Genomic DNA, 17165 nt, shown 5'->3' with positions numbered 1-17165 from the left:
AAAATAATGTTGGTATATGCCTCTGTTGGTCTCTTCCTCCTGTATGCTTAGGTTTCTTTAGCTGTAGGCATTTGCCTTCATTTACCTTTTACTTTGTAAGACCTTTCAGAGGAGGGACTGTCCAGATCTGTTGGTTAGCCCTAAAGCATAGTTTTAAGGGTTATTCAGAGATATCAGTTATCATAACATCACTGTAGTGGTTCCTATCCTTTTATGACTTCTTTCACAAACCCCTTACATAGTACATACAATGTGGTGAGCACTTCTAAATGCACTTTCCAGTTATCAATATGTTCTGCTCCCAACGGCCCTGAGATAATCATTATCATTGTGATCCTTGTATACAAAGAAAACTGAGGAACATAGAGGCTGAATAAATCACTTAATGGAATTTGGTGGGACAGTTGGGACTTGTGCCAGGCAATGTGCCTATAGAGTCTACATGTTTGGCCACAACACCAGTGTTATCTACCCCTTATCCACTTGTCCCTAGAATGCCAGTCACTGGATGAGGTTCTGATCTCTCATCTGTCCACAGGCCTTGATTGGCAAACAGTCGTCCACCACCCCATCCCATTCAGGGTATTTAACATGATATCCTCAATTATACTGACTGCAGTTTCCTTGTCTGAATTTTTATCACACATCAGTTTGCCCTTCAGAAATTAATGTGGTGCCTATCAGCACTAGCCTGAGTACATTCTCTTTTATTTTTTCTCAGTGTAGCAGGATGGAAGGCAAATGTGTACCTTAAAGCAGTAGTTCATTTTTACCCTAGCACTGACAGTGCTCACCTACAGAATGCATAACTTGATCTCATTCCTGTCATTGAAGCTAACAATTTTTTTATGTTGTATAATTTCGTAACTTGCTACAGAGTTCTCCCTAACTCTTCTGTCATGCCCCTTCATGTTATATCACATAATGGCTGTAAAAGCATAATAAAATTTTATACAATGATACGCATGCTGAGGGAATAATTCAGCTTTCAAACTATACTAAACACATATTCAGTATTAGACCTCAAATTGTGGATTTCTGAGAGAGTAAATATACATACAATTTCAGACCATATCTAACTAATAATCTTGACCCTATTTAACTCATTATCTTCGCAGCAACCAGTTTAGGAAGCCAAGCCACAATCTAACTTAGCAGCCGAGAGATCTGACGTTGTCAATGACAGCCATCTTCCTTAATTTTTTTTACCCTTCTTCCAACTCAGGACCAACCAAAGAAAACCATAATACTTCTCTCAAACCATTTCCATTGGACATCCCGTTTTGAGTTATTCGGCCTTCAGTTTCTCCATGCCTACAACCCCAATCAGGTTATACCTGAAATTCCCATTTGTCACCAGAGTGCTATTGTGTGCTTGTATTTGAATTTCTGACAAATTTAAGTGATGGTGGCTGACACCCTTTCTGTATCTATCCCTGAGTAGCCTCTGTTTGTCATTTGTATAGTTGTATTTATTTCCACACCCTCAAGAGAAATCAATCTCCTCTTGTTCTAGTTGCTAGAAACATGATTGGAAAATGAGGGACTAATACACCAGTGTTGTCCATAAAGTTTTGTTACAGTGTTGATATTATAGCATCTAGATGATTGGAGGGTTTTTAGATTTGTGTGTAAGTGGTCTTAGAAATATGTTTTATCATTGCCTTACTGTATTTTTGCCTGCTGCTACTTGTAATTTGATGTATTTGCCTTCGGAGTAGGATTTTTAAAAAATCAGGGAAACTAAGGATATTAAGGAGAGTTTTATTTTAAAGATAGGACAATTTTACATTTTTCCAAGTCTATAAAAACTCTCAGAGTAAAAATTTCATGTCTGTCATACCAGCAGACAGATTATTTATAGTTTGGAAAAGAAAAAGTTTACTTCCTGCTAAACTGAGGCAGAGGTGGTGGGACCTTAATATCTTGGCCTTTCTCCAGCTTCTTTTCACAATCCACGAGGTAGTTGACTCCATCGATGACTATCTGAACAAGCTCAACCTTTGATATTAAAAAAAAAGAAAAATAATTTGCATAGAAGACACATGCAAGGCATTAATCAATAACAATACTGGGAGAAGTAAGAAATTGCCATGTTAGGTGGACTTTATAACAATTTCTTCTTTCTTAGTATTTCCCTAAAGTATCGTGGAGGGGAGGGTTGCTCTCAGTCCTTATTTTTAGATTGAGTTACTTTTTTGAGAACTTTTTAAATATATGAAAACCATTAGTGTGCATGTCAAACACTCCCCGCACCCCAACCAGTCTTTGCTACAAGTTTATCTAAAAGTAAAATTACAGGGGTGCCTGGGTGGCTCAGTTGGTTGAGCGTCTGCCTTTGGCTCAGGTCATGATCTCAGGGTCCTGGAATCTAGTTCTGCATTGGGCTCCCTGCTCGGCGGAGAGTCTGCTTGTCTCGCTCCCTCTGCCCCTCCCTCTGTTTGCACGCTCTAATAAATCTTAAAAAAAAAAAAGCTACCAGTGACACCTTTGTTTTGTTCTTTGACCTGGATCTCTCTTAAGACCTGCCACTAAGCTATCTGAGCACTATAGCTTAGATAGTATCTGAACTATCATTTACACAGTGGCTAGCTTTCTGAAAAATTATTTAAAAGCAAATGTTTGGGGGCAATTAAATCAGGTTTTCACTGTACCAGGCAAGTTTGCTACTTAAAGGAAACTGAATTATATTAGGATTAACCTTTAAAAATTCCTGCTTTTTAAAAAAAAAATTAGAACTTTGATTTACAAATACGGTTTTTTATTAAATTAGAGCACATCTACCTATGAATTTTTTTCTTGGGTTCCTCTTCCTAATCAATTGCATTGCTCCTAAAGAGATGCAAACTAAGATAGTAAGCAATTTCTTAATTCCAGATAGCATTAAAATGCTTGATAACTCAAGGATGGAGGGGATTACGTGTTACAGCTGAACATACCTTAGGCATGATTGAGTCTAGTCCCCTCCCCACTTTTCATGCATAAGGAAACAGACCCCAAGAGAGGGTTAGGTCAGAAAGCTAGTCATCACTAATCAGACACCTAGTTTTTACTTATCCAATTTGAACCTACCCTTGTGTTTATAATGGTGTGGTGACATGGTTCTCTCATTCACTGCCAAAGGGACTCTATCTTGATATAAATCTTCTGGTAAGTAACTTGGTCATAAGTGAGGTCCCCTCATCTTTAACCTAGGAATTCTCTTCCTAAAAATATATCCTAACTAAATAATCAGAGTTGTGATCAGAGTTATGTGTAGAGATGGTTACAGAATTATGTATGGGTATGGTCAAGTAAAACATCAACAATTCAGATATTAAAATAGATAATGGAGTATCTTTACTATGCTGTCATTAAAAATTATGTTTTTGAAGAATACTTAGTATTGTAAGAATAAGCTCATCATAGAATATGTTGGAAAAATATATGATTATATTTTGTTTTTAAAAAAGAGGTATTTGGGTGCCTGGGTGGCTCAGTCGTTAAGCGTCTGCCTTTGGCTCAGGTCATGATCCCAGGACCCTGGGATCCTCCACATCAGATGATGTGGGGAGCCCCACATCAGGCTCCCTGCTCATCAGGAAGCCTCCTTCTCCCTCTCCGGCTCCCCCTGCTTGTGTTCCCTCTCTCGCTGTCTCTCTCTCTGTCAAATAATTTTTTTAAAAAAGATATTTGAATAATTGTAAAAATGGAAGGCATGCCTTCTGCTTGGAGAGCCCCAGGGCAGTCCCAGCACCAAGGGCCCAGGGACTGTCCCCGCCATCAGCCATAGGTGCAGCCATCCCGTCACCAGGTACACAAAGTCTACACATGGGACAACCATACCTAAGACCATTCTTTCAAGTTTAGGAGAAGTAGCTGTTCTGCCCAATTCATAGAAAAAGACAAAGTCAACAAAATTAGGAGACAGAGGAATATGCTCCAAACAAAAGAGTAGGATAAAACCTCAGAAAAAGAACTGAACTAAACACACTTATTCAACATAGTACCGGACGTCCTAGCCATAGCAATCAGACAAGGAAAGAAAAGTCCAAATTGGTTAGGAAGAAGTAAAACTGTCACTATTGCAGATGACATGATACTATACATACAAAACCCAAAAGTTCCCATCAAAAAAACCCCACAAAAACAGGAAGAAAGTATCAGAATACATGAACTCAGTGAAGTTGCAGGATACAATATCAACATACAGAAATCTGTTGCATTTTTATATAGTAAGGAGGAAGCAGAGAGAGAGAGAGAGATTAAACCTATTCCACTTACAAGTACACCAAGAAGAAAACAACACCTAGGAATAAATTTAACCAAGGAGGTGAAAGACCTATCCCCTGAGAACTAGAAGTCACTGATGAAAGAAATTTGAAGATAACACAAACAAATGGAAAAATATACCACGCCCATGGACTGGAAGAATGAAGATCGTTGGAATGTCCATACTGCTCAAAGCAATCTACAGATTCAGTGCAATCTCTATCAAAACAGCACTAGCATTTTCCACCAACCTAGAATTTTGGAATTTCCATGAAACCAAAAAAGACCTCGAACAGCCAAGGCAACCTTGAGAGAGAAGAACAAAGCTGGAGGTATCACAAGCCCAGATTTCAAGATGTACTGCAAGGCTATAGTAATCAAAACAGTATGGTACCAGCACAAAGAGAGACCCAGAGATCCATGGAACAGGACAGAGAGCTCAGAAATGAACCCTTGATCCTCTGGTCAATCTATAGCAAAGGAGGCAAGGGTATACAATGGGGGAAAGAGCGTCTTTTCAATAAATGGTGCTGGGGAAACTGGACCACTTTCTTATACCACACACAAAAATGAACTCAAGATGGATTAAAGAGCTACACGTGAGGCATGGAACCAAAAAAACTCCTCAGAGAAAACCTAGGCAATAAACCCTTGGACACTGGCCTCAGCAACATACTTATGGATAGCCTTCCTCTGTAAAACAAAAGCAGTAACACACCATTGGGACTATTCCAAAATAACGAAACAACACATCATCTGATTATAACATGGGCAAAGCTCCTGAATAGACATTTTCTTCAATAAGACATACAGATGGCCACCAGACATATAAGAAGATGCTCCACATCACTATCAGCAGGGAAATACAAACCAAAACCACAAGATAGCACCGTGCACCTGTCAGAATGGCCAGTATCACAAGGACAAGATGTGACAGATGTTGGTGAGGATTCAGTGGAAGAGGAGCCCTCATGTGATGCTGGTGGCAATGTAAACTGGTGCGGCCACTGTGGAAAATAGTATGGAAGTTCCTCATAAAATTAAAAACAGACCTATCATACGATCCAGTAATTTCATTACTGGTATTTACCCAAAGAAAACAAAAAACACTAATTTGAAGAGTTATATCCACCCCTACGTTTTTTGCAGCATTATTTAAAATAGCCAAGATGAAGTGTCCATCAATAGATGAACAGATGAAGATGTGACATATGTATATATACATACACACATATATACAGTGGAATATCACTCAGCCATAAAAAGGATTGAAATGTTGCCATTTATGACAATATAGATAGGCCTAGAAGGCATTATAAGTGAAATAAGTCTGAAAGACAAATATCATATGATTTCATTTATATGTGTAGTCTAAAAACCAAAAAACAGAAACCAGACCATAAATACAGAGAACAAACTAGTGGATGCCAGATGCAAAAATGGGTGAAGGGGAATGGGAGGTATAGGCTTCCAGTTATGGAATGAGTAAGTGACAAGGATGAAAGGGAATATGGTCAGTGTTATCGTAATAGCACTTTATGGTGACAGATGGTATCTACATTTGTGGTGAGGATAGCACAGCACATGGAGTTGTCAATTCAGCCTCACCCAGAGCAAAGCATATGATTGACCTAATACATTAAAGAGAATCACTGTTTTCCTGAATAAGAGCTGTGAACTCATGAATAAATTTATTCATGTGAATAAAACTATACAAAATGTAAGTTTTACATAAATAAAACAATCATTTAAAAAATGGAAGGCAATACAATGGTTTTCTTAGGGTTAAGTTAAATAAGTAGTGTTATTTTTTAATACTTTTTGGCATTTTTCTAGCTTTTATAACGGTCACCTATTAACTTACAGTTAGGCTTTAAAAAAATTTTTTTTTAACTGCCTTATTACTGGAAATTATTATTTCCAGTAATAAAAATCTAGTTAACATTAGAAGCAGACAGACTTATGCTCCAGATCTTGTTTATGCACTACACCACATATTACTCAGTATATTTCAGAAATTGTATTTAGGGCTACTTCTTCCTCGAGTACTTTACCAGAGGTGGAAGCACACAAGCTGATTTGAGTGTTTCCTCCTTCCCTTTTCTCAGTTTACTGGTAGGGATACACCAATAGGCAGTGAAATATTTGAGAGCTAGCAAGGAAGAAGAAAGAGCATCAATAATGCAAAGATTTAATAACCAGCCACTGAGTTACTAAGATTTGCATGTTATAAGAGAAAAAGGCTTTTCAATTAATAATGGGCATAATACATTCAACGGGACCATATCCAGATAAATTGGTATGACTTACTGGGATCAGTACTGGCTTAGGATTCAGCTGCATGTTCTTTAAGTGGGCTCTTTATGCTCCGTCTCATGCATCACTCCAGGCCTACCTATAGTTTATGAATGCTGTTCCTCCTATGTGTTCACAGAATCCTAAAGATTATTTCGTGAGCACAATCTTTTAGATACCTAGCACATACATTATATGCCATCTTTAGCTTGAAAACATAAAACTTTATAAACTATCAAGTATCTAAAAATGCTAAAAGTGAAGCATGGCTTTCACCAAAGGAAATTCAGAATAAAGAGCAAATTCCACTCTTTTACCACCCTCAGAGAGCACACACGTTCTCTGACATCATGGTGATAAAATTCTGCTGTCCTTTGGCATAAGAGAGCTCCTGTTGCTCAAAGATTGCTGGAATACCTCTCGGGCGAGGTGCTGACAACAGTCCCACCATGAACTCCTTTACTTGCCTATATGTTCTCAGCTTACCTTGTGCTTCCTTTCATGTGGTTATTTCCCATGGAGGGTTAGTACTACAGAATGAAACACTAACCGGACTCAGGACTCAGTGGGGAAAGAGGAAGTCTCGACTTTTGTGAATAAGGCAAGGCTGTTGAAGCTGCTTCTCCATTCCCTTTTTCTCTTAGGCTACTAGGGTTAGCTCATGTTTGGAAAGTGAGAGAGATGTTACCTCTGATCGCCCAATTCGGTCTGTGTTGGAAATATCGTACACATCAGCCACTGCTGCCGTGTCCACACCACCCGTGCCACGCTTCTGGAGTCTCAGGTTTTCCAGGATCTTAGAGAAGCGTGGATCCTGGGACAAGGGACAGTACTTAGTGTCATAAGAAGCAAAACTGATTCTCCATAATTATTGGCACATGGACTTAATAAGATGTATAATGAGAGATAGTAACCGTTAATATTTATTAAGCATATACTTACTGTGTACCAGGGCACTATGCTAGAACTTTTAAACCTTACAGCAACCTCATGAAGTAGGTACTGCTTTCATTCTCATTTCACAGATGAGGAAACTGAGGCTCAGAGGAATATAACTGGTGAGGGTCACACAGCTAAAAGGTAGCAGAGCTGTTACTAACTTCTATATCGTTTTAGGCATTTGGATGCCAGCTTTGGTGAGTTGATTATTCATCTGTATAATAGTTCCACTGATAGAATTAAAATCATGAAGTTAAATCACATCAAATTTTAACATTGGAATGATTTTCATTCTGTTTTTGGTAGGAAGCACATTTTCTAAAATGGTTTTCAAGTATTTGATTTGCTTGTGCTGTGGCAGAAAGTACTGGAAGCCTACCAGAATTCTTTTTACTCCTCATCCACAGATAGAGCCGAGAATGTGACCACTGGCTAAGTTCTTGCAAATGGAACGAACATAAGTGATGTGTACACTTCCAGGCCTAGACTTTAAATCTTCACATGGTCACACCTGCATCCTCTCTCCCCTTCCCACAAGCTGCAACATGGGGCCTGAGCATGACCATGGAGAGGGGACAATGTCCTAAGACAGTGGTCCTCCCCATGCAGTTCCCTGACCAGCAGCCCCAAGTCACCTGGAAATTTGTTAAAAATGCAAATTCTACAGGTGGGCCAAGCAGTCTCTTTTGACAAGCCGCCAGGTAATTTTGATGCAGGCTCAAGTGGGAGAACCCTCTACATTGAGAGAGACAGAGATGGAAGGAACTCCATGGAGGAGGGCAGAGCAGCCCACCTGACCCTCCTGACTTGTAGGGAGAAGGAGAATTTAAACTTCTTGTTCTTGAAGCCAGACCTCTTTCTTACAGCCCTTAACCTTTTATCCTAACTAATACAAGTGTCTTTTGAGGCAAACTTAACCCTTTTTTGTTATTTCCTATTACAGGTGCAGAAAGTAAGGAAGGGTTATGGAATGGTGGCAATTTCTCCCTCCACAAAGAAGTCACAGCTGAACTTTTCCTGGTGGAACCCAACAGGGCTGTTGGCTTCGTAACATTACCTTGCTGAGCTTTGGGATCCTAACGTGGACACCAGCCCGTAAGCCTGTGCCAAGGTTCGAAGGGCAGGTCAGAATGTATCCTAGTCGCTCATTCCACATGAACTCCCAGCCTCGCGCTTGGATTAAGCGTTCCACCTACAACAGTGAACAAATGGAGTTCTTAGATATCCATTCACTCGGTACATCCGCAACATCAGGGAGAAACATGTGTACTGTATGTTTGCCATGAATTAAATTCAGGTAAATTTGTATTGCTTCCTTAATGGAAAATGATACTATCCAAATATTAAAATGATCCAATTAAATTAGATGAAGCATGTAAAGCACTGAATGCAGTACCTAGCAGATACTAAACATTGAGTGAATGTCAGTTGCTGTTAATTATTTTTCGTGGGAGAATAATAGGAGAATAATAGGAGTTCTCAGCAGATAAGGCTGTGGTCAGGTTACTTTATGAACAGTCACATCCTATACTGTCTCTATGCTTATAATCGCCAAGAGCACTGTTAAAGAAATTGGAATGTAATTAATGATCCACAGACTTCCCTAAAGCATTCTGGACTGGGAAGGGAAGCATAGGAACTTATAAGTAATTCAAAAAAAAAAAAAAAAAAAAAAGTCACCTATTTTTTGAAGCACTGCCCTGGTAGTCCCACCCTCAAAGAGTGCCATGATCCCTAGAAAAAATTAGCCTCATCTTGGAAGTCACCATAGTGTCTTCTGTTAAGAATGAAGAAGTGTTTTTATTTTAATGAATACTCAGAAATCTCTGGTAACATCTTACTTCTTTTAGTCCACGACAGAATCGCTCAAATACTCTTTTCATATTGCCTCCTTTTTCCATAGAGATTACCCTGGTGTGGTCTTCCTCATTAATCCAGATGAGAAATGTCTTGTCATGATTATGCCTAATGAAAGGAGAAATATGGTGTTTCGTGTTAAATACAGTTGTTTCAACACATGAAAATTCCCTTTACCGCTGTAGCTTGTTTCATTTCACCTTCCTCATTTCTTAGAAGGCCCTAAGTTTTTCATTGTGACTGAACAAGTACTACAAAATAATGTTAGCCTGACAGAATGAAGAATAAGACCAACTCCAGCCCTTAAAGATGTCATGTTTTGCCCAACAAGAATATCATCTTCCCCAGTCCTTGGACAAGGAGGGCAGTAATTCAACTATGGGTAACATTTGGCTTCTGCACTAACAAGAGTGTTCTACAATAAGCTCAACCAAAATCTTGTGGCACTTCAAGGAAGTTTTTTTACCTGCAGCCCCAGATATCTGGGGTGCAGAAGATTTCACACATGTTTGCTGCATAGACCCTGCCTGTCCACACACACAGAGCAACTGCTCATGAACACACTTAGCACAGCTCCTTTGGGGAGTGTCAAAATAACCTACCAAAGTACAGGAATCAAAGTGGACTGAGGACTTTGGCCAAGACAAAGTATGTGTATACTCGATATCCGTTCTTCCTTGTAGGGTTTTGTTTAAATCCTCAATATGTTTCATTTTCTGCTCTTTGGTTTTAATGTCATGAAACAGATTCTCCATGAGGTCAAATAATATGAAGCTAATTTTTCTTAAAAAGTCTTTTTTTCTCATGCATAATTCATGCAAACTAGCGAACATTCTTACACATCTTAAGAAACATCACAATACTTTGTAATGACACACACACACACACACACAATTTCTACAATCTCTCTCCCCTCCATTTAACTCAAGCCGGGCATGCTGTCAACTGCAGGTCACAGCAACTTCAGGTTAGGACAAGCAAGTGATCTGAAGGAGATCCTCTGCACACACTGCAAATGTGAAAACGCTATGTCCATACCAGATTCCCCTGGCATCTGGCCAGTCACGGGCCATCCCAGCACATGTTAGTAAAGGGGATACTGGCTTATCAAATAGAAAGTGATCCTGCAGGCCAAAAGGGACAAAGCAGAAAGGAGAAAATGATGAGATCAGACATGCCTACACATGCCAGGTCTGTCAGGCAGTGGTTCTCAGCCTTGGCTGCCCACTGGAACAACATGGGGGCTTTTTAAAAAATACAAATGCCCAGTTCCTGCCCCCGCTGAGATTCTGTCCTAATTGTTATGGGGTGTGGCCTGGACAGTGGGATTTTTTTAAAGCTCTTCAGGTGATTCTAGTGTACAGCTAAGGCTGAAAACCACTGGCTTAGCCCAGATGGAGATACTTAATCACTATGGATTATGTCTACCCACCCGCACCAGTGACAGAGCGGGCAGTGAGTGAGGGACACGCTCTGGGAAAGTCATATACACAGCCACTATTCTCTATGTGGCCAGCATTATCGGGTCTTTTATTGTTATTCCTTTCAATAAAAAGTATTGGAGATGTAAAATAATTGTTTACAAATAAAAATATCTACCATTAATTCAGTGCTCGCTATGTGCCAGGCTCTATGCTATGTGCTTTTATTTTCCTGAATCCTCACAATACTATGAGGCAAATATAATCATTTTGTTTTATGAGTTAGGAAAACAGATTCAGAGAAAACAACCTACCCAGTATCACACAGCTCGGAAGTGACAGAGCCTAGATTCAAACCCAAACCTGTACGACTCCCAAGCTTGTACCTCAAACTACAGTATACTACTCTTCATATCAAAATCACTGTCAAGAGACTGGTGTTTTTCTTACTGTGTGTATACAGTAAGAACATGAATCTGGCTACCATATATTCAAATTTGATTACGTTGAGGTAAGAAAAGATATGGAGAGGGAAGGCCTTCTATGGTCTGAGTGGAAGGGGTGGGAGACATTAGCCAGAGCGGACTTTGTAGCCTTATGCTGGAAACCACCAGTGGCTGCTGGAGGCTGAGGAGGGCTTATTCTCTAACAGAGCAGGCAGAGGGTTGGCCTGCCGGCTGCAGAGACCAGGAGACTGAGGCCCATAGAGACTACAAAGCTAGCTCGTCTAGTTTGGCAGTGGGGCATATTTTGTGGCATTGCATCTTCTGAAACGACAGATACTTTGCTTCTGCTTTTCTTCAGAGTTAAAGTAAAAGTTACTTTTGAAACTGCTCTCCCTTTTTAGCTATGCTACAGGGAAAATAAGTAGAAGGACTTGACTTTTGTCTCCCCTGGTGTTAGAGGGAAGCTGTCAAGGACTCCTGGAGGCAGCAGAAATCCCAGAGCAGCCCCAATGGGACTCAGGGCAGACCTTCCACCTCGGTAACTTCCTTTCCAAATTTTCCTAGCTTCCAGGACTTTCTTTGGAAATGGCAATGGAGACCATTCTCAGCAAGCAAAGGGATCTTCCATTTAACCTTCATCCATGGATCCCCAACCCCCCAGCTCCATAGTGGAGTTTCCTCTACAGATTTTAACCACAGACCATTTCTATGGCTTGACCTAAAGTGTTAAGGGCTCATTTTCCTTCCTTATACTGAACAGGATGAAGTCCCAGCAAGCTCCCCATGAGGCCTCATGGTGCCCATCAGGGCTCTGGGCACAGCCCCACCCCAGGCAGGGCCAGATGGTTCAAGGGCCACTCACGTCTATGAGCTGTTGCTGCTCCTGCTCGGTCATCTCGGACAGCTTGTAGTAGCGGCCTGCCAGGTCCCCTTTGAGGCCCTGCAGGGCCATGATGGCCACGTTCTCCACCTCCCGTCGCTCAGCCCGGGTGCAGGCAGGCGGCAGGCTCAGCCCGCGGATGCTGCGGCCTGTGCGTACCCGAGAGGACAGCACGTAGCGCTCATCAAACTGCCCCTGGGTGATCTGCCGGAGCAGAGGGCACCTGGGGTGAGCACAGCCAGCCGCAGACTACAGTCCCACCACAACCACCGTGGGTTCCAGCCCACTGAGCTGCAGCACCCCCGGCGGGGGGGACCCTCAGACCCTGTGCACAACATGCTGGACACATGTTGGAATTAGAGGTTAGGGGTCTCATAGATACGGGGCTGAGCTACTTTATGCAGTGCCATCCGGAATCCTTTACCCCACTAGGTGCGGGATAAAAAAAAGGAACTGCTTTAGGAAAGGCCTACAGCTCTCACTGGCCAACACCACCCTACTGGTCCTGATAAAAGAAAGACTTGGGGACCTTTCTGACCTTCTCCTTGCCCCTGCAAGGGGGTGTGCTCTGCCAGGGCCATCCCAGAGCTTGCAGAGGGCATCTGAGCCAGGCTGAGTCAGCCTCCTCTCAGGTGCCCCTCACTTCAGGCTCTGGAGTGCCAGCGTCATGGGAAAGCACAGGGGGCTGCAGCCTACCTTGGATGCGTCCAGATCCGTGGAGTGCTTCATCACCTTGGGGTCATAGCCATTGTGCCTTAGCTTGATGACAGGATCAAAAAGGTCGGCAAACACCTGCAGAAGGGAAGACACACTTGTTTCCTCTTTAATTGGGTCATCTATTAAGAGCTCATTCCTTTCATTTGCCCCTTCCTCCCGTAAGCACCAAAGCTGCCACCCTCCTGTCATTCTCAGTGCCACCACACAGGAAATGGGGGTGGTGGATTGACGGTTACCAGATAATAACAGCAATGACAGGCCACCTCCCTAGTGAGTGATTCTGCCAAGCTTACTGCCATGACACTGAGCAAGAAAGCCTTGTGTTTAAGGATTTGAGGCTTTTCCCCAGCAGTCCTTTCCTTTGTAAGAAGAAAGCAGCTGCCAGAGCAGAAGGGCCACAGGCGGTTTTGTGGTCAAAAAGATGATCAGGTTCTGGAGTGTGAATATAGTAAATTCACAGAAAACCAGCTGCGCTACAAGAAAAGTGCACAGCAGCGCTCAGGGCAAAGCCTGCGGTCCTTCCCCAGCCCAAACTATCTTGTGCAAAATCTATTTTTTTAAAAAGCAAAAACTTCAGGTATATCCTTTAGGTAAGATAATGTTAAGAAGTCACAACGGAGTGCCTGCTGCCTCTGGGAGCTGTGGGAAGTGGGTGGCCAGGGGTGGGGCAGCACATTGGGTCCCGGGAGCCAGTTCTGGTCTGAGACTCTGGGGGCCCAGGGCAGCGCACTGCTCTGTGTGAATGAACTACCAGTCTTGTTAACCAGCAGGACCCCCTCCCTCCTCTTGATACCTGTTCTCCCAGGGAACTGCCTTCAGCTCCCTGCCATTTGCCGTGGTGTAGAGGTAGCTCTGTGACGAGGCCTGCGTGGTGACTGAGCTGCCCTAGCAGCAGACCATCCTATGCTTCTGCCCCAAGGATGAGGACATGGAGATCCTGGGATTCCTCTGAGAGACTTGATGAACTCAGTCATCTAAGCTACAGTGGTTGTGTGATCAGCAATTCCCAAGCTAAAGACACACACCATCCTCCTTCCTCAATAAAGTCTAGCCACAAACACACCATGTCCTAATGTCTTTTTGGTGAATATGTATCACCAATAAATTACAAGATTTTTTCTGTACCAATTCATGCCCTTGACAGTCTCAGAGAGCCCTGTTGTGTAACTCATTCCTCCGTGAGGTGGGATACTAGAGCCGCAACAAAGGAAGCCTTATCCCTGGGAAGTTGTAGACCTCCTTGTTCCAGAAAGCATTCCAGATGTTCTGCTGCCGGCTTCCCTTTATAAATGCTGGCCCCACAGAGAAGAGAAGGACTCTGGGACCCAGAGCACCAGCCCCCCCAACTCTGGAATTAGCAGCCAAGTTTTACCTCATAGGACTCCTCATCACCAGCCACCATGCCCACAGTCTTTATGAAGGGGTGGCCAGGGTTGTCCACTCCAGTCTGGATACACTGGTCCAGGGTATAGCCATTGGGCGTCACCTTGTTGCGGAGCTTGGCGTAGATGGCCGGGGTGAGGCACTCCGCCATGCAGTTGTTGTGCTTTCGCAGATCAGGGTAGTCTGCACTGCACGCGGAGGGGAGAGGCTTTCAGTGAGCAGTGCCTGAGGGAAGCGGCCTGCGAAAGGGCTTTGTTTCTGGCCATCCTTCCACCAGGCTCTCTTTGGCCAGTGGGCATGGGGACACGTGTCTAGGAGTAACGACTTTAAGCCAGATTAAGGGATACCTGGGTGGCTCAGTCATTAAGCGTCTGCCTTGGGCTCAGGTCATGATCCCAGGGTCCTGGGATGGAGCCCCACATCGGGCTCCCTGCTCGCGGGAAGTCTGCTTCTCCCTCTCCCACTCCCCCTGCTTGTGTTCCCTCTCTCGCTGTGTGTCTCTCTGTCAAATAAATAAAAATCTTTAAAAAAAAAAAAAAAAGGTAAGCCAGATTAGAATAAAGAAAAAACAGTCCCCTGAACAGCCCGAGAAGAAGACCTGACCCTGCTTAAGGATTCCATGATGCTGGCTGCAGGAGCCCACAGACCATGGCTTATTGGAAAGAGAAGACAGAGTGAAAATTAAATAATAAATGGAAATTCCATGCAGACTTTTTTTTTTTTTTTTTTAACCCAGATGTTCTGGTAAAATGCAGTAACCACATTTTGGTCCCTTAGGTCTGTGATGGAGAGAATAGAAACCTGCAGGTGGAGCTACATAGGAATTCAGTTATTTATCTGTCCTCTATCTGTGGTGCAAGTTCCATGAGAGCAGACTGGGTCTGCTTTGCTGAGAGCAGCAGCTGGCTACAGAAACGGGCATTCAGTACATATCTGTTGGAACAGTACACAGAAGGAAATAAAGTGAGGCGCTCTCCTACGCCGAGATGTGTACTGGCTGAAGAACAGGGGATTCAGGACTCCCATGGGCTCAAACACAGGTAATCTCACTTCAGGAGTTCCTGAGGTACATGGTAGATGTCGGTAATTCCCTCAGAGATCTGGATTCCCACAAGAGCCAATGAATATCTCTGAGAAGAACATCAAGTCTTCCTGGTCTGTCTCCTCCACACCTGCATCTGCGGAATCTTGTGAAGTCAGCACTGCATGCCAACTCTATGCAGTGTGCGTGGTCTCATCCGTGGCGAGGAGCCAAGGGCTGAGAAATCATGTCCATCTTCATGCCACTTCCCCACTTGCCATCTGCAATGGCCTTTAAAGCTGATACTTAACATCAGTACTACAACATCATTCTCCAGAAAGTGGGATGGCAGTGAGTGAAGCATGAGTCTGGAATCAGGGTCCTTGGATTTGCATTTGGCTGCACTAGGTGTGTGAACTTGGGCACTGCTTCATTTTTCTAAGTCTCTGTTTTATCACAAAGGGATGCTAAGATGAATAAAATAGATACTCCATATATAGCGCTTAAGACACATCAAAGCGCTCAACCAATGTTCATTATGAGTATGATTACTATTCAGTTAGACCCCAAGCTCTGGGCAGGAATGATGACACTGCACTTTCTTGGATTCACCACAGGTCACTGTGCTTTGTGTCAACAGTGATGGTCAGTGTGACTTAGTCATTCTCAAAAGCAACAAGAAGGACCCTTGCTGACAGTTTCCGGCAGGGGAAAGCATATTTCTGGCTGACACCAGGAGTTCTTACCTGGGCGGGAACTGCCGATGGTGCTCCCGGGCCTCGGCACACACGTTCTGCTGGTTCAGCAGGTACCCAGTGGTTAGGGCGCTGGTGCCCACGGTAGCAAGTAACAGAGAAGCATTGCGGCCAGTGAGCAACTTAGAGAAGGCACTGGCCATCCTTCCTCTTGGATGAGTGTCTGAAAGCAGAGAAACTGGATTAGACAAGCTCCCGGGGTAGCCCTGAGCCCCAGCACAGCGATCGCCAGGCAAGAGAAAGAACTGCAAGGAGCCACTGTCTCTCTTTTGGTTTAGTTTTTCCTCTTTCTTCCTTTCTCACCCATAACCCTTCACACTACTTGGGGAAATGTGGGTAGTTGTAGACACTGTGAATGTCTAACTGCCTGAAGTCCATTGCCATTTTCTCCAGTTGAGAATACAGGAAAAATAAATGCAGAGGATTTCCACTGCTGGCTATGTGACAGACCAGGTGCTCCTTTGGAACCCGCCACTGTACAGTGAGGAGAGCCTGAATAGGACGGGTTCCTGGGCTTGGAAGAAGTAGAGGAAGTCTCTGAGTCCTACCCTCCCACTCCACTCACCGCAAATGAACTGGTGGCAGAGCTCGGGGTAACAAGCGAGGAGGTTTGGGTTATCTTGAGGACGGATGCCCATCTGAGCACTAAGGTCAGGATGCCAGCAGTGAGGTGGAGGGCTCCGTCTGTGACTCCGCTAGTGAGCTAGGACCCTTGAGAGGGGTTAAAGTGGCCCAAGGTCAGCAGACCCCAAATCCCTGGCTCCCAGCAGAAGCAGAAACAAATCCTCTCTAAGGAAAGTACACTCAGTTTAGGCTCTGGTTTCCTACAGATGAAGATCAAGCAATAAGCTCTCAAAGATCAGCACGCACACAAGGAGGAACGGGGAGTCAACAGATTCAAACTACCTTTTAAAAAATGAGAATGAAAATAAAGAGATCATTAACAAAGGAACCACTAAAATTATACTTTAGGAAGAAATACATTAGAAGGACAGCCTGAGATGCAGATAAAATGTAGAAGACATATGTAAGTATTTGTTTAGATGTATACAATATCAACAAAGAATGAAAATCAGGATAAGACCTGCCCAGACAGATACCCTGCTGTGTCTGCTATTGCCCAGAGATCGGAAGGACCAGTTAATCCACAGCATCACCCAGCAGGGAGCTATTTAATGTGGGTTGCTGAGTGCAGAACAA

The 17165-nt window shown here is 43.2% G+C and overlaps 1 protein-coding gene across 2 annotated transcripts in view; it reads right to left on the bottom strand.

Moving 5' to 3' along the window:
- Positions 1-1748: 1748 nt before the first annotated feature.
- The window catches only part of CKMT2 (creatine kinase, mitochondrial 2), a 31130-nt gene continuing 15713 nt past the window's right edge, over positions 1749-17165 (bottom strand). For both annotated transcript variants that reach the window (XM_027604901.2, XM_027604902.2), the window contains exons 2-10: positions 15957-16128; positions 14179-14377; positions 12786-12881; positions 12072-12293; positions 10381-10466; positions 9327-9450; positions 8543-8677; positions 7235-7360; positions 1749-2001 (exon numbers count right to left, since the gene is read on the bottom strand). In XM_027604901.2, the coding sequence (XP_027460702.1) occupies positions 1882-2001; positions 7235-7360; positions 8543-8677; positions 9327-9450; positions 10381-10466; positions 12072-12293; positions 12786-12881; positions 14179-14377; positions 15957-16108 (1260 nt within the window). In that variant the 5' untranslated portion in view covers positions 16109-16128 and the 3' untranslated portion in view covers positions 1749-1881. The remainder of the gene's footprint in view (positions 2002-7234; positions 7361-8542; positions 8678-9326; positions 9451-10380; positions 10467-12071; positions 12294-12785; positions 12882-14178; positions 14378-15956; positions 16129-17165) is intronic.

This window comes from Zalophus californianus, chromosome 5 (assembly GCF_009762305.2).
Source record: "Zalophus californianus isolate mZalCal1 chromosome 5, mZalCal1.pri.v2, whole genome shotgun sequence".
Lineage (NCBI taxonomy): Eukaryota > Metazoa > Chordata > Mammalia > Carnivora > Otariidae > Zalophus > Zalophus californianus.
This window is presented reverse-complemented; position numbering and strand designations above follow the sequence as displayed.